This window comes from Trichomycterus rosablanca, chromosome 5 (genome assembly GCF_030014385.1).
Source record: "Trichomycterus rosablanca isolate fTriRos1 chromosome 5, fTriRos1.hap1, whole genome shotgun sequence".
Classification (NCBI taxonomy): Eukaryota; Metazoa; Chordata; class Actinopteri; order Siluriformes; family Trichomycteridae; genus Trichomycterus; species Trichomycterus rosablanca.
In genome coordinates this window covers 27,487,568-27,505,785 of record NC_085992.1, presented here as the reverse complement: position 1 = coordinate 27,505,785, position 18,218 = coordinate 27,487,568, and the positions used below count along the sequence as shown (strand labels likewise).

Below are 18,218 nucleotides of genomic sequence, written 5' to 3'. Positions count from 1 at the left end.
TGTTGGTCCTCCTGTGCAACGTGAATGGACTGCAGGTACTGCTTTATGCTACCAGTAGTGACAAGGACACTAGTACAACCAAAGAATAATCAGTCAGGAAGGATAAGGAGTGAGTAATTGTGGCCACTACCTGCAAAACATTTCCCTTTTTAGGAGTTTTCTTGCTGTTTCCTCACAAAGGCACCTGTTGTCACTTTATTTGCATCAAAGCAGGTAAAACTGATTCACAATCACATATGCTTCCTAACTGGACAAACTAATATCCCTAAAGTTTAATTGGCTTGGTTTAATACTCTTACGATGTAGTGTTTTCCTCATTTTTAAGCAGAGTATATAAAAAGGAAAAAGGGGAAATAAAAAAGGTAAACTGTGTTCACGCCACTCCACGAGCTCTACGATCTTCTAACCAGCTGCTCTTAGCCATTCCACGTTCTCAAATGAGGTTCAAGGGCGGCACGGTGGCTAAGTGGGTAGCACTGTCGCCTCACAGCAAGAAGGTCCTGGGTTCGATCCCCAGGTGGGGCGGTCCGGGTCCTTTCTGTGTGGAGTTTGCATGTTCTCCCCGTGTCTGCGTGGGTTTCCCCCGGGTGCTCCGGTTTCCTCCCACAGTCCAAAGACATGTGAAGTGAATTGGAGATACAAAATTGTCCATGACTGTGTTCGATATAACCTTGAGAAGTGATGAACCTTGTGTAACGAGTAACTACCATGTGTCTGTCATGAATGTAACCAAAGTGTAAAACATGACGTTAAAATCCAAATAAACAAACAAGGGTGACAGGGCCTTTTTTGTAGCTGCCCCAAGACTCTGGAATAGTCTTCCACTTTTCATAAAGGAGTCAATACAATAGATGCCTTTAAGTCAAATTTAAAGAGTCATTTGTTTTCTTTGGCATTTGAGTCCTCTTAATGAATGAGTTTTTAATATTTGTTGGATCATAGCCATCTTTGTTTTAGTGGTTTTATTTGATTTATATGTTGGTGTGTATGTATGTTATTTTGTATGTATGGTAATGATTTGTTAAATGTTGCATAGTTGAGTGGTATTTATACTTGATTTTAATGTACAGCACTTTGGTTGACACACGTCATCTTTTAAATGTGCTTTAGAAATGAAGGTGACTTGACTTGTGTGGTAAGCATCACGAGCTTTTTGACTCCTTTAGGAATCGATTCTTTTATTTTAGATATTAAACACGTAGAGTCGACTCTAACGAGCTGATTCATAAGATTTATGTGGCTAAAATGTGCATCCTTGCCTTTCAAAACACGGGTGCAAAGACGAACAAATGTTAAACGCGATTTTGAAATATTTAGATGTTTTTTTATATATATATATGAAAATCAAAAGCGAGTTACTAGAGACTCTTTTACTTTTTTTGATGGTGTTGGTTGATGGTACATCACTTCCTGTTTGTATGTAAATGGCAGTGCAGGATGAAACCAAAATGCGCGTTGATTAAACGTATTGCATTCTGTGTATGTTGTATTGTAGTGTTTTAATGTGCATGTTAAATGCGTCGTGTGTGAATATAATAAGCAGACTGGAGCTAGGTAACCCCAGACGCTTAGACCTGGAACGGGTTTGTAACAAAGCGGGCGACAGGCGCCATGTACCGAGGAAACAGTAGGCCGCAAAGAGGAGGCTATCCTCTTGCAGCGCCTCACGGCTTTTACCCCCGCGGTGCTCCTCCACCTTTCCCCCGAGCCCCGTACCGGCCCAGCAGCAGCAGCAGTAGTAACGGTTATCCTCCCAACTACCGCGCCAGTCCCGAGCCGCGCCGCCGCGCATCCCCAGTAAAAGGACCCGGCGAGGAGTACAGAGACTGGCCATCCCACAGAGACTACGCTCATGTATGTACCATCCTGCACTGAACACGCTGCGTTATAATGCACGATTTTTAATTCATAAACTGTATTTAAAGTGCGCATTACTTTAGTGAATAATCATGTTATACAGAATTATCACCAAGCAACACTTTCATTTATAACATAGCGGGAATCAGAATCAGATTTATTGGCCAAGTACTGTATGTGGATACACACAAGGAATTTGGTTCCAGCTGATGATATCTCTCTAGTATAAATACAGTATAAATACAGTATACAAGCAATGTACAAATGTACAGAAAAATGAAACACAAAATATACAAACTATAAGATTATATACAGGCAAATAGCAGCGTCTGGAATAATAGTAAAGTGCACAGCATGTAGGATGAGTACTACAATATTTAGTAACCTGCAGCAGGTGAATATTGTCACACAAGTCTGTGTTGTCAGTCATTTATTTATTAAGGATGGAGATGGCCTCCTAAATAAATAATAATAATGTGGAGTTTGCATGTTCTCCCCGTGTCTGCGTGGGTTTCCACCGGGAGCTCCGGTTTCCTCCCACAGTCCATGAGACATGCAAGACATGCAAGTGAGGTGAATTGGAGACACTAAATTGTCCATGAGTGTATACGATTTAACCTTGTGAACTGATGAATCTTGTGTAACTACCGCTCCTGTCATGAATGTAACAAAGTGTAAAACATGATGTTAAAATCCTAATAAAACAAACCAAAAAACAGTTGTTGCATTGTGTTCTACTGATATTTATTATATGAAGAAAAAGGTTTTGAGCAGTTGCCAAAGGTTACCAAACCAAACTGTGATGGAGCTAATAAAAATGCTTTTAGTGGTTCACCCCTACACATTTTGTAGAATTCTGGCTGGCATGCTGGTCACAAGCTGTATCAGAGAAAATTTAAATGATGTAGATTAAGTAGAAGTAGCTATTTAAGCTAAATGATACACTGTCACATGTATAGAACTAGATACAAATTGGTCTTTAGTTGTTTACGTGCTTTCTTCTCTTCCTACAGAAATATTCCCCTTCACCCTCTTATGGTGGGTTACCCTCTGACCATAGTCTTGTTATAACCGTGGGCAATGAGCTGACAAATCTCTCCCAGAGAGCAGGACCAGACATTTCTTCTGCCAGGTAAAGAATGCCTTTTATTTACCAGTCCCATGTTGCCTGTGTCATTGTATGCCATACCTAATAGTGTATCTTGGTTTAAAAAAAAAAAAAAAAAGATGCATTGTGTCTTTTAGTCATTAAAACGATCAGTTTCATTGTGTTGCCTTTACTTCTAGGGATTACTCACCACACCGGTCGAGCCACAAAGGCTATGATGATTGCAGCTTAAAATTAAGCAGTCGGAGCCACGGAAGGAGCAGGAGCCGCAGTCCAGACCGAATTCGCAGCAAAAGCCGACCTCGCAGCAGGAGCAAGAGCCGACCTCGCAGCAGGAGCAAGAGCCGTACTCGTGCTGTAAGTCGCAGCAGGGCTCTAAGTCGCGGGCGCAGCAGACCACGCAGCAGTAGCAGGAGTAGAAGTCGGAGCAGAAGCAGGGCAAGAAGTAGAGCAAGGAGCAAGGCAAGGAGCCGAAGTAGGAGCCTCAGTCGGGGAAGGTGCCGCAGCAGAAGAAGGAGCCCTAGTCGCAGTCGAAGCAGTAGCTCTAGCAGCAGCAGGGGCCGCAGAGCCGGCAGCAAACGTAAGGACGACTTTGAAGAGCTCAAAAGGGCTCGGCGACGTAAAGAACTGGAGAACATGCTGAGTATGCCCACTAAATCGATTCTTAAAAAGAGAGTTGATTCATCTGAAACTAATTCTCCCATGATAAACCAGGTAGGCACAAGCTGCTCTTAATAAAATCAATCTACTTATTTTGCAACATAAACATTGTGCTCCACTTCATGGACGTTGCAGCGACAACAGCCTATACTTTTTTGGCTAGACCTTACATAAGATTTTGTAGTGTGTGTTTGGGAATTTGAAGAGTTGTGACTTTTGACACTAGTATTAGATGATCCCAAAACTGTTAAGATCTGGACTCTAAGTCCACTAAGGTTCACACCAAACTCTTTAAGCAATATCTTTATGGACTTTTTTTGCACAAGGGCACTATCCTTCTTAAATAGGAAAGGGTGTTTCTCACTGTTTATGCCTAAAACTGATCTGCTTTAATTTCTGAGAGAAAGGAGCAGCATTTAAGCCATTAAAACAGGTGGTGTCTAAGAGTTTGTGAATAAAGTAGATAATTTATTTATTAGGATTAACGTCATGTTTTACACACCTTGGTTACATTCATGACAGAACAGGTAGTTACTGGTTACACAAGATTCATCAGTTCACAGGTTTAATGTCAAACAGTCATGTACAATTTTGTATCTCCAATTAACCTCATTTGCATGTCTTTGGACTGTGGGAGGAAACCGGAGCTCCCGGAGAAGACCCACACAGACACGGGAAGAACATGCAAACTCCACACAGAAGGACCCGGACTAATCACTACTTTAAGTGCATTGACTTGCTCAATAACAATATTTGGGCTGCAGCTCTGGGCTGCATGTGTTTAAAAGGGAAAAAGCACATATAAACACTACCCCCCTATCAGATTTGTTGTTGCTGTGTTAGACACAAGATAGGTGAAACATGGCCATTTCTAAAGTGGGTAGAAAAAAAAACAGGACACTATGGAAAAGCTTGTAACTAAACTGTTATCGTCAAACTATTTCAGGAAACCGATTCCCCACGAAGTCCTGGCCATGGTCTTTCAAAGGATGCTGAAGAGCTACTAAGTGTTGTGAGCAAAGACATAAACCCAGCTCTGTTGGCATCAGTCCTTTCTCAAAATCCCAATTCCAGTGCTCTTGAAGACCTAATAAGAAGACTCCAGCCTGCCAACGAAAGTGGACATGATTTTTCTTTCCCTTGTGGGAGAAGCAGCCAGGAGAATGCAGACCTTACTCAGCTTCTCAGTGTGATGGCAGAGACAGTAGCCCAACAACAAGACAAAAAGAAAAACTTTGTAGATATTGATGATGAAGAGAAGTTCCTTTATGGGGATGAAGAGGAGGAGGACAACATTCCAGCTAACGATGTGCCGAAATCAGGACAAAGTAGCTTGTTGAGTGTCTTGGAGAATACTGGAGCTGATGTTCTGCTTCGTGAAACAAAAGCAGATGTGACACAGACTCACAGTGCACAGCATGACGAATATGGAGTGTCTGAAAGTCGTTCAAAAAAACAGGGCAGGCGTTGTGAGACCTCGGTTGAAGAACCGCATGATTATCCACCAGGAACCGAACTTCAGGATGCTAAAGTTACCAATGAAGTGGAGGAATACGAAAAGATACAGGACCTCCTCAAGACCATTGGCCTTGACCTGGGTGTGGCTGAGATCAGCAAAATGGCTGCCAGGACACAGGAACGCCTCCATGGTAAGAATCCTGCTAAAAAGCCCCCTAAGAGGCATTGTCCTGACACAAGACATAGAAGTCGCAGCAGAAGTTGCAGCAGCAGCCGTAGCAGCAGAAGCAGCAGCAGTGGGAGCCATAATAGAAGTAGCAGTTGCAGTAGGAGCAGGAGTGGCAGTCGCAGCAGCTACAAACACACCTCAAGACGTGGCAGAAAGAAATCAGTTCCAAAAGAAAGACGGTCTTCACAGTCAATCGGTCAGAGCCAGAGAGAGGCTCTGCCTGGGACTAAAGACGAAGAAACTGCATGGACTAATGCAGCTCCTCCACCTCCTGAAGCTGTGCCTCCTGTAACCAGTCCTTTTTCTGTTCACCCTGTCCATCAAATGCCTCCCTATCCACAGGCACACACGCATGGAGTTTTGCCTCCTAGCTATCCTCCTCCTGGGTATGACGCATATGGGAACTACGTGTCATATATGCCCCAAGGTTGGCCCATGTATCCACCTCCTGGTATACCACCGCCACCACTGAGTCCCATTGAGCGACCCTACCTTAAAGTAATCAATACAGAGGCTAATGAAGCGGAAAAAGATAAAGGTGAACAACACTGTAATTTTTTTTTTACTAATTTAATGATTCTTTTGTTTTGCTTCTAAGTCAATTCATTTTTTATCATCTCCCCACAGGACCAAAGGTGGACCCAATACATAGCATGACTATTGCATGCAGTGGAAATCAGAGGAGGGTGACTGAAGAAAAGAATAATGCCAAACAAAAACAAAAGGTAGCTACAGGGGCAACAAAATTAATATGACTTTATAATAAAAAAAAACTTTGGTGACTGTTATTACTCTTAGTTTAGGCAAAGTTCATTTTAAATCTTATAAAGATAATCATTTCCAGTGACTTGACATGTACAATGCTTCATTCATTCAAAATTAATTCATTCATTACTAACTCAGCTAACTCTACCACCAACAGATTGAGTAAAAAAAAATTTATGAATTTAATTAAAACAGCTTATCTCTATGTGATGTTTATCTATATGGTAAAGACTGTCCACAAACGGAATTAAAGTGGTAAAAAAACAGTCACACAGAGCGGTGGTTCTTAATTGGGGGGCACCAGGGAGGCTCAGTAAGCCTAGAGAGGGTTCCTATTTGCATGTAATCGAAAGGCGTAAAAAAAAAAAATATCACATGGCAGGACCTGAAAATCAATAAGCTATTGGTCTAAGGTGCTCATGTGGCGCAGCGGTAAACACGCTAGCACACCAGAGCTGACATTTCGAACTAGTCGGTTCGAAACTCGGCTCTGCCATCTAGCTGGGCTGGGCACCTACATGAACAACGATTGGCTGTTGTTTATACAGGGTGGGAGCCGGATAGGGACTCCTCATAACTGATGCAATTATGGCCTCTGCTGGCTGATTGATGGCGATTGCACAGAGACGAGGGATAATGAGTTGATCAGGGTGTGGCTCTTCGTACACAAAGCTAATCCGCACATGAACTCGCTTCGTGCAGATGAAAAGAAGCTGTCAGCTGCTGCACACGTGTCGGCGGGGGCGTGTCAGTCTCTCTGTTTTCAATCAGGGCGGGGATTGGCATCAGTAGAGAGGAAGCATAATGCAATTGGGTAATTGGATATCCTAAACAGTCGGGAGAAAAAGGGGAAAAGTAGGTATAGTAGGTATACTGTGTGAGTATTTAAACCCATCAAACATATGTAGTGAAGCCTTGAAATTCCCGTAAACCACTGCTTTCCAACCAACCTGGCAAAACTAGAAGCACTTTTTGCTCATTTGTCTTTATAATGTTTGTAAATGAATGTAAGGGAAGTAAATACTGATTATTATGGTTATGATGTTACAAAAGACAGAGATAGTCGTTCTTTGTGTTGGGCCTAAAAACAGTTTTATTGTTGGTAGGTCACTGAGGAACTAATAAAGTTAAAGGAGGACAAAGAAGCCCGAATGAGAAAAAAAGAATCTCTAATAAAGGAGCTGGAGACACTGCGAAAACATCAAGGTTATTTCCCTAAACATTCTATTGCTTTTTTACCCAAATGGAATAGTTGCTTTAATGATGTAACTTTTTCTATACTTTCTTTTTTTAGGTGAGCTTCTAAGAAAAAAGAGAAGGGAGAAAGATGGACACAAGGACCCCATTCTTGTGGAACTTGGTCGACTTCAGGAGAACGTAATGGCCCAGATTTCAAATCTACGGGCTGAACATGATGAAGCAGAAAGGAAGTATGATGAGCTGGTCAAGGTGGCAAAAATCCTGGGGCTGGACCACAAAAATCTGAAGAGCCGTGAGGACCATGAGCATTCACCTCCTCATAGCAAGTCTAAAGAGCCTCGAAGCCCAGAGAAATCTAAAGCTTCCTCCAGCACATCCACCACTCAGGTAGAATTCATGCTCATGCTGATAGACTGTAGGTCCAGAGCGAAATGGCACTGTATATCATATTTCCACTTTAATTAGATTTTATTCAAAACCTTTGATAAGTTACTTTATTTTGCCACAAACAGTCTTACACTGATCAGCCATAACATTAAAACCACCTCCTTGTTTCTACTCACTGTGAATTTTATCAGCTCCACTTACCATATAGGAGCGGGCGGCACGGTGGTTAAGTGGGTAGCACTGTCACCTCACAGCAAGAAGGTCCTGGGTTTGATCCCCAGGTGGGGCGGTCCGGGTCCTTTCTGTTTGGAGTTTGCATGTTCTCCCCGTGTCTGCGTGGGTTTCCTCCGGGTGCTCCGGTTTCCTCCCACAGTCCAAAGACATGCAAGTGAGGTGAATTGGAGACACTAAAATTGTCCATGCCTGTGTTTGATATAACCTTGTGAACTGATGAACCTTGTGTAATGAGTAACTACTGTTCCTGTCATGAATGTAACGTAGTGTAAAAAAGTGTAACGAAAGTGTAAAACATGACGTTACAATCCTAATAAACAAACAAACCATACAGGAGCACTTTGTAGTTCTACAATTACTGACTGTAGTTAATCTGTTTCTCTACATACTTTGTTAGCCCCCTTTCATGCTGTTCTTCAATGGTCAGGACCCCCACAGGACCACCACAGAGCAGGTATTATTTAGGTGGTGGATCATTCTCAGCACTGCAGTGACAATGACATGGTGGTGGTGTGTTAGTGTGTGTTGTGCTGGTATGAGTGGATCAGACACAGCAGCGCTGCTGGAGTTTTTAAATAAAATGTCCACTCACTGTCCACTCTATTAGACACACCAACACCTAGTTGGTCCACCTTGTAGATGTAGTCAGAGACGATTGCTCATCTATTGCTGCTGTTTGAGTTGGTCATCTTTGAGATCTTCATGAGTGGTCACAGGACGCTGCCCATGGGGTGCTGTTGTCTGGATATTTTTGGTTGGTGGACTATTCTCAGTCCAGCAGTGACAGTGAGGTGTTTAAAAACTCCATCAGCATTGCTGTGTCTGATCCACTCATACCAGCACAACACACACTAACATACCACCACCATGTCAATGTCACTGCAGTGCTGAGAATGACCCACCACCCAAATAATACCTGCTCTGTAGTGGTCCTGGGAGAGTCCTGAACATTGAAGAACAGCATGAAAGGGGGCTAACAAAGCATGCAGAGTAACAGATGGACTACAGTCAGTAATTGTAGAACTACAAAGTGCTTCTATATGGTAAGTGGAGCTGATAAAATGGACAGTGAGTTTAGAAACAAGCAGGTGGTTTTAATGTTATAGCTGATCAGTGTATAAGCTTAAGTAGGTTTCATGTGTTGTGACTGGACATACATTCTGTACAAATATTTTATACAAATGATTACACACATGCAATTCCCAGAGGACACAAAATTAAAAAGCTATTTTTGAGGGACTGACTTAACTGTACTTCAAACATTGTTCCTATTTTAACAAATATATAAATGCCTCAAGTGAAACATTTAAGCCAGACTATAAAAGTGTCATCCAGATTTCTATCAATCCTAAAATGCTGTGGTCTGAGCAATTTATTTTTTAAGTTATTAAGCTTTTAGGAAAATATTAAGTAATGATAACAAATGACTTTGGGTTGTAAAAATAGGCTTTACAAGGTAAGTCGTGACCTAAAGGTTTTAAATATAATATACACCAAGCTGCTTGTCTTAGACCTATACTGTCTATGTAGTGTGTAGTTCCAATTTGCAGACATAAACCATTTGTCAGCCCCTTCTACCCCATGCATTAATAGAAACGAATCACAATATGTTCACCACTACAGTGACATTGGCATTGTTGTGGCATACCATGGTTGCTTATCTGTAATTAATAAGAATAGTAAGACTGCTAAATTGTACAAGGCAACATGTGGGCTTTATTTTACATAAAAGCTTATGGCAAGCATCTGCAGATTTTTGATAAAGCACTGAGTGAAGTCAAGCACTTGTCACATGACTAGAATGTAGAAGAAATGGCTAAAAAATAGTGCAGGTCATGGTAGTGAGTTTAAGAATTAAGCAGACTGAGTGATTATTCTGAAAAAATATATATTTGTGTGCTGTTTTTAAATTAATATATTATGTTTTTCAATTAAGTTGTTTCTAATTTACACCTGCCCACAAATTTCCCCAGTCACAACATAGCTACTAATCTAGTAGGTTAATTTTCACAAGGTGCTCTTCCAATATGAACCTAGCACGTATTTAACATTTCTTCTCATACAAAATGATCTTATGCTATAACTGTTTTATTAATGCTAACTGCCTTATTTTATATACAGTGGTGCACAAAAAGTCAAGGAATTTGAATACTCTGTGTTGTGGATTTGAATGAATGAATTGCCATTTTTACTCATCAGTCCATGCTAAGTTCCCCTGATGAGGTGAAAACATTTTTTTTTTTATTTAAATGAAAAACTAAAATCTCCTACCATTATTCAATACTTTATAACAAAGTACATCTCTGGATGCTGTTCCAGCTAAAATGTTTTTTTTAGCTTTGCACATCTGAATTTGGGCAGCTTATCCCATTTTTCTTGGCAGATACTCTAAAGCTTTATTGGATTGGATGGTGAATTGCTGTTTTCAGGTCTCTCCACAGATATTTGATGATGATTAACTCTGGGCTTTGGCTGGGCCATTCAAGAACATTAAGTGACTTGATGAACTTTGCCCCAGTATTGTGTGCAATACAAAAGTCAGAAAGTCCGTTGAGCTGTAGACAAATCTCATAGATAATTAAAGCAAACAGGATGCACATGAAATGCTCACAACAAAATGTCTGTAACAGATATCATCTTTTGATTTGTAATTATTTTTAGCTGGCTTTCTTTATGTTCCTTCAAAGCAGAATTTTACTGCAAAATGTGCAACAAGACATTTATTGTCAGCTGTTAAATTAGTAGGATTTTATTAATGTTAGTTGTTAATAACGTTATATAAACGTTACATAACGTGTATAAATAGTTGCATTGTATTACCAAAACTGTACCAAAATATTTTTAGGCCATGTTTTAGAAAACAAATGCTGCCGCTTAGGTGGCGCAGCAGTAAAAAAACACACTGGAACCAGAGCTGGGATTCGAATACATCGTATGGAATCTCAGCTCTGCCTCCTGGCTAGGCTAAGCGGCCACATGAACAACGATTGGCCTGTTGTTCAGAGCTGGATAAGGTCTCTCTCTCATAACTAATGCAATTACTACCTCTGCTGGCTGATTGATGGCACCTGCACAGAGATGAGAAAAGAGTGCTCTCAGGGTGTGTCTCTCCGTACACAGTGCTGATCCGCACTGCATTCATCAAAGTGTAGGTGATAAAATGCATACGGCTGCTGCCCACGTGTCAGAGGGGGCGTGGGTTAGCTTCATTCTCCTTAATCAGAGCAGGGATCGGCATTTGTGGAGAGGAAGCATGATGCAATGGGGCAATTGGACACACTAAAAGGGAGAAAAGGGGGAGAAAATGCATAAATAAAAGAAAATAAAAAAGAAAACAAATGCCAATGTGTTTGTTTTCAACATTAATGCATCTGTCTTTGCAAAACATCTTTTACTTCTGCACATTTCTGCAAGATTACAGTAACACCGAATTTTACCAATCAAGAATGTTTCAAGATTTGTCGTTCAAACCAAAAAAAGATATTTCAAAAAATTATATATGATTTTATGCAAGAGAAGTTTATCCCCCCCCCCCCCCCCCCAAAAAAAAAAAACCCGTGTTGCCACAATATACTGTTATGTGCATCTTTCTATGATGTATCTCAACAGCCACTTTCATTACATTTTATTTTTTCATTACATTACTAGTTCATAAAATAATGAAACCAGCCATGATAAGAAGAAAAACATGCTACCCTCACAACCAACAAAATCAGACCATTTATGAAGATAAACTTTATTTGTCATATATACATATAGATGTACATTACAATGAAATTCTTTCTTCGCATATCCCAGCTTGTTTGGTAGCTGGGGTCAGAGCGCAGGGTCCAGCCATCTTACGGCGCCCCTGGAGCAGACAGGGTTAAGGGTCTTGCTCAAGGACCCAACAGTGGCTGCATAGCAGAGCCTGGATTTGAACCTGGATTTTTGTGGTATTGGCCACTTGATTCTAATAGAGGTTTACTGACAGGAGATGGAACACAAACCTGTCAATCATGTAATCCTCCCTTAACAATAAAGCACATGGTAATTGACTGTCCCACTCTTAAACTTACAACACAAAAATATGAGCTAGAAGGAAACTTGAAGGGCTTATTTGAAAAGACTACACCTAAGAAAGCAAACTTAAACCTAAAGCATCTACTATAATAAATGCATCAAATATAATAAATAAATGGGTTATTTAGGCCTGGGTAACTCCATCATCAACTGGAACAGAGGCCCTAAATTACAAAGGTAAGACTTCTTTGTAAAATTTTAATAAGAAGGAATTAAGGTGTTTTTGTTTGCTAGTTTTTGTCTTTTTATTGGTTTTTGAGTTGTTGTTTTTTTAAGCTGGTCTTGACTTTATTTTATTAATTCATAATTTGTCCTTCCTTAAATAAACCAGGCTGGCAAGTCATCAACCCCAGGAAGCAGTGCAAAAAAGCCAGAGTCATCAGAGTTATTTGACTACTATGATGCAGGAAACCACTGGTGCAAAAACTGTAACACTACTAGTGGCTCTATGTTTGACTTTTTTACACATTTGCACAGCAAAACCCACAGGAAGGTAATATACCTTAAATAATTTACTGTCTGTTTTTATTAGCTTTTAATAGTATTTACTTGTTTTATGAATTACTCTGTTATGTTGTTTTTCCTGTAGACTTTAGATCTTTATGACAGGCCCTGGGCTTCAAATTCTGAAAGTGAGAAGAAGCGTCCTACTGGTCAACTTATTTCTAAGCCAGCAAAAGGTAGATCCAACTCAAATAAAATACATATGTAGTTTTGTTGTTATGTGTAGTTTAGGTATTTCAAGTAATCTAGTGATTTCAGTACATTGTCTGTGTTCACTGCAACATGACAAGGCTAAGGCAGTTTGTGTGACTGGATTCATTCTAGATTCTTTTTTCTTACAGGCTCTGAGTTTTTGATTCCTGTGAGGGGATTTTTTTGCCAGTTGTGTAGAGAATTCTTTGGTGATCCTGTTTGTGCAGAGGCCCATGTCACATGTCAAGTACACAATGAGAAATACAAGGTATTTAATAGTACATATATATTCACAGACATGCACGTAGTGGATATAAAAAGTCTACAAACACCTCTGTTTTTGTGATGTAAAAAAATCTGAGTAAGATATAATTTTTGGTTCATTTCCACCATTACTGTGACCTGTAATCTGTGCGATTCATTTGACAAATGAACTGTTTAGAGGTGAAAATAACAATGAAAAAGAATAACATGGTTGCATAAGTGTGCCCATCCTCTTATAATAGGGAATGTAATTTGTTAATCCTCTTAAACCTTTATTTAACTGGCGTAATTATAAAGAAAAGATTTCTAATATTTTCTTCAGCTTAGGTATATTTTGTACATTTAAACAGATTTTGAATGTGATGCCTGCAAAACATTCAAATGATAAGAGAGCCATTTTACAATATTATGTACACCAGGGGGTGAAAGACCTAGATTATCTTGTATTGAGAAATGTTCTTTTTGAGCTAAATAACCATTTTCTCAAGGAGTTTGGTATAAAGTGGTGAGCTACAACCAATCTTCATTTGTAGAGCCTTTGGTGGTTCCTTATCCTAATCATGATAGTATCAGCTGTTATCAATTCACCTGCTTATTGTGGAATGTGGGATAACTTAAATATTCTGTAAACTTTTTGCTTTTATTTTACCCCCAATCACAAAAAACAATTCTGTAGGTCAGCTAAAAGTCATTTCTTTGTACTTCTGTCACTTAAATAAAGCTTTACAATAAAGGATAAAGAGAATTAAAAATCTTCAGATTCTTCTTAAAGTGCTTACTGATTATCTGAATCTTATATGCAAGTCTTTGCCATATTTTTTTTTTATTTATACACTGACATGAAAACGTCCTTACTAGCTTGGACTTCATTGTTTAGCTATCCAAAAGTATCGTTTTCTTTAGATTCTGTTAGCGTACTGACCTGTATCTGTCTTATTTCCTCAATAGAAACACATATATGAGACCCCGCTTTATGAGGAGCGTAGGAAGTTGGATCGCCAGGCCGGCATGGAGAGCCAAAAAAAGCAAACTGAGCAGAAACGAAAGCATGAAGATGACGACTCCCAGAACGAGAAGAAAGAGTCTAGCAAAGAAGTGAAAAGGGCTAAAAACAAGGATAAAGAAGAGTATAGACCTACAAACAGCAAGGAACATGAACAAAAATCTAAAAATATTAAAGAGGAACTGTATGATCCTAAATTTGAGAAGGAGGAGAGGACCAGGTATGCAAAGGAAGAAATGGAGAGGAACAAGTACAGAAAGGATGAAGAGCGGTACAGGCAAAGAAAGATAGATGAAGAGAAATACAAATATGAGGAACAGAGATCTAGATACAAGGAAGAAAATCGGTACAAGCATAATGAAGACAATGATGTCTATAGATACAGGAAGGAAGATGAAAGGTCCAAGTACAGAAGAGATGATGAAAAGAAATATAAGTATGGTCGTGAGACTGAGGAAGGCAGGAAACCAAAATACAGTGAGGAAGAGGGGTCAAAGTGGCCAAAATCTAAACGGCAGGATGATGCTGAAGAGGTAGAGGAAAGGGTTAAGAGTGATATAAAGCAACACCAAAAAGACAAGCCTGCCGGTGGCAAAGACGAGAGAGAAAAGACCTCTGCCAAAGATGTCAAGGAGTCTGCAAAACCTACTGAGCCTCCAAAGGTTATGTGTGGGCCAAGTCCAGCTATGCTGGCAAAACTTCGCAAAAAGAATGAGGACGTCAGTTCACGTCCTGTCTTTGGCAAATTCACTTGGAAAAAGCCTGAAAAGACAGCTCTGGAGAAGGAAGCCGAAAGAATGGCAGCACAGTTTATAAAGGAAGAAGAGAGAGCTGCAGAGGAGGCCAACAAAGAAACTGAAGATGCATTTGCTAAGTCTGTGGCTGCTGCCAAAAGTATTGCTATAAAACTGTCAACCGGTAACCCTTCCCATGAATGGGAAGCCATAAACCAAGTTAAAATTCAGCCTAATTCATGTACTTCTAATTTTTTGAGGAAATCCAGTGTTGAGGACCAAATCAAACCAGCTGCTGCAGACAATGTCTCCTCAGTTGCTGAAGGTCTAAAAAAACAGCTGGATAACGAACCTATGCTGTCGGCCGATTTAATCTCCAAGGCTTTTGGTGGTGAGCAGGTGCAGCTGGAAACTGCAGGTGATGACATATCTAGTCCGACACCTGCTGCAGACACCACCGTGGTAACATCTACTTCAGCCACCAAAACAATTACTTCAGTTGCAGCAACGGTTATATCAGCTCCATCATCCACAGTGCAGGAAGTAAATACTGTCAGGCCAAGGGCTTCTACTGAATGTTTGATTACTTATGAGGCTGATGTGTCTGCTCCTGGTGTACAGGAGAAGGAAAAACAAAACCAAATTGTGGTCAGACCTCCACCCAAACTACAGTCCAGTGCTACTTCTTTTAAATCAGTCAAGCCTAAAACAAGTCTAGCAGCGGCGAAAGTAAAAGACTTGTTTGACATTTTCTATGGCGGTGGAGCTATGGCTAGCTCTGGAGTTTCAAGCTCTAGCAATAAGGCTAGCTTTAAACTTGAATCTAAAGCCAGTTCAGAGTGTCAGGTGACCACTCAAGAAAACAGTTCAACTAAGACTAAGGGACCAGAGACTAAAGACTCAACTCAGGTCTTTGAATCAGATGTGAAGTGTGAGGAACCATCTAAAGAAGAAGAAGAAGCAAAGTCTGATCCACCAGCTTTGAACCAAAATTCCCAGGATGAGAAACCACTTGTAGATAAAGACTTAAAAACTAAAGAGTATGGCGACAATGAGAGTATGGAGGTGACGATGCTTGATTCCAAGAATGAAGCAGGCACCCTGGACTGTTTAACTAGCTCAGACATGATGGAGAACATTGAGATGATGGAAACAAATGATAACCAGAATCCTGTGGACTCTGAGGAGGCTATTGCTCTTTCATTCTCTCCTCCACCAGGTTCTTTTACAGAGCAACTAAACCTGGACACGTTTGAGTTCAGTTTTGACTCTTTGTAAATATTCTTTATCCTGTAAAGTTAGGGACGTGCATTTAACCTCTTGATGTATCAGTGACGTTGATTTAAGGCTTCAAGTTGTTTCATATATTCTCTTCACTTCTTGGCAGGTAATGCCAGTGAAATGCTGGACTGACAAGCATTCTGAAGTGGGTTTGGACAGGAGATTCCATTAAAAGAATGAACATTTTCTCAACAAGTAATGAATCATTAATACATGTGAAATGTTACAAATTTTTTTATGTCCAGGGTTTTACACTCCCTGATTTTTCTCGCTTTATTTGCAGCTGAAACTGTTCCTTTAAAAAGGAAAGGTAATGTAAACTATTCTTTTATATTATCTGAGATCAGTTTAAGTTTAAATCCATTCCACCACATTTCTAAGTAAATGAAAGATATTTCAATACAGGATTCAGAGATCCAAGCTCAGAGGAAAAAGGAACTGGTGTGGAGTTGTCTTGACATGTGTTTTTACAGGTCCAGAAGAAGACCTCAATAGAAGCCAGATCTATGTGTTGTCATTTTAGATCCAGTTTTGCTGTTCCTTATCTAGTTTCAGTATGAAAATACACTTGATCTCTAATTCCTGGTGTACATGGTCTGGTTTAAATAAACTCCAGTGACGTCTTGTTGTGTGTTATTGATATTTTTACATATAAGATATGAGCTAGTTTGCAATTTTAGTTACATTTGATAGACCTTTTTATAATGAGCATTAGTGACCCTAGTGTATTTCAGTATAGCTAGAATGCACCTTTCTTTTTACTGCTGAAACTGTAGTTTTGTGTTTTTCGTAGTCATGTTAATGCATAAACTAATAACCATGTACTCCTTTATTTATTAAATATATTAGTAAATATCTAGATGGCAAGATTAAGGCATGGGAAGCATCAGCAGAAACCTTTGCCTGCTAGTATGTGTGAGATTAAGAAGCTTACGAGCCAGGTCAATGAGGGCTTTGTATCTAAAAACATCTAACAAGTGTTAGTGTGTGTTGCTTTTTCTAAAAAGGAAACACTTTTGTTTTGGCTGAACAACTTAATTGTGTTTTTAAATAGAAACACATTTTAAAATTGATGCCTGCAACACACTCAGAAAAATGTTGTACATGTGCAGATAAGAGTTAAACTTTTTAAAACATTTTACGGTTAGGTTAATAGCCAGTGGTATCATTATTATGTATAAAGAATGATCCACCAAAGGTTCAAAGGGTCGTGGCTCACAACCTGATGCCACACTTTGTGAGAGACGTCAGTTCAAAAACAACTGTTTAATGCATCTACTGTACATAATATTTCAAATAGAATCAGGGAATTCCAGTCCATGTAGTGCAAGGCTAGAATCCACTTTTGAATAGGTGTGACGTTCAAGCCCTCGGACAGTACTGCAGAAACAGTTGTGCCACTATGAGAAATGTAGCCACATGGGCTCAGAGGTTTTACGACCTGGTCAACATTGTCACTAAACACACCTATTCAACATCTGTTATGATATGGGGGTGCATCACTCTCATTGGTGTGGGTGACTTGAATGTGTAAAAAAAATACCACTGACGCTGAGGCGTACAACTAGATTTTAAAGAGAAGTGAGCTGCCATCCAGAAGATGATTTTTCTCTGGAAGTCCATGCTTATTTCAGCAAGCCAATGCCAGGCATCTGACTGAGTGTGTGTTCTTGACTGGCCTGTCTGCATCATAAAAAGAAAACTTCGACAACAGCTATCACAGACTACTTTTAAAACTGCACAAAAAAAATATATATATTTTTGAGTGTGTTGCAGATTCTATTTACTAAAGTTGGTCAGTGATCATTTTGGAAAAACATTGTGAAATGGTTTGTGCTGTAGTGCTCAAACTCACAAGTTTAAAGCTCAGCTCAGCTCAGGGCACCTATATGGACAACAAGGGGCTTGTACGAAGTATGTGAATGGCAGGGGTGATTATGGCCTCTGCTTGTTGATCGATGGTGCCTGCACAGAGATGGGGGATAGTGAACATTGGTGCCTGACGCTACATGCACGATATGGATCTCCAAATGAACCGGACTCATGCAGATGAAAAAGAAGCAGCCAGCTATATCACTTGTCGACGGGGATGTGTATTGGTGCAGCCCTTTTCGATCAGTAGTGGAGGTCAGAAGCAGTACAGGTAGAGAAAGGTGATCGGGAAATATTAACTATAGGAACTAGGGACTAGATTGGAAGGAAAATTGGGGAAAATACAAAGAAGTGTTCAAGTGAGTAAACAAATGACCACCTTGTTTTTGTTGCACTATAATTATAATA

At 39.9% G+C, this 18,218-nt stretch overlaps 1 protein-coding gene across 3 annotated transcripts; it reads left to right on the top strand.

Annotated features, from left to right (window-relative positions):
• Positions 1 to 1,422: 1,422 nt before the first annotated feature.
• znf318 (zinc finger protein 318) lies at positions 1,423 to 16,563 on the top strand. Of its 3 annotated transcripts, XR_010012450.1 has the most exons (13): positions 1,423 to 1,854; positions 2,871 to 2,989; positions 3,145 to 3,679; positions 4,572 to 5,850; positions 5,940 to 6,037; positions 7,184 to 7,283; positions 7,372 to 7,664; positions 12,292 to 12,453; positions 12,550 to 12,640; positions 12,806 to 12,924; positions 13,869 to 16,133; positions 16,222 to 16,248; positions 16,344 to 16,563. XR_010012450.1 is itself a non-coding variant. In XM_062995930.1 (12 exons), the coding sequence occupies exons 1-12, from the start codon at positions 1,612 to 1,614 to the stop codon at positions 16,046 to 16,048; spliced, it is 5,088 nt and encodes a 1,695-aa protein (XP_062852000.1). In that variant the 5' UTR covers positions 1,423 to 1,611; the 3' UTR covers positions 16,049 to 16,563. The 3 variants fall into 3 exon arrangements, 2 of the variants coding, with proteins under 2 accessions (XP_062852000.1, XP_062851999.1); XM_062995930.1 differs by having other exon boundaries at positions 13,869 to 15,913; positions 16,045 to 16,563; XM_062995929.1 differs by having other exon boundaries at positions 13,869 to 16,563.
• The last annotated feature ends 1,655 nt before the right edge of the window (positions 16,564 to 18,218 follow it).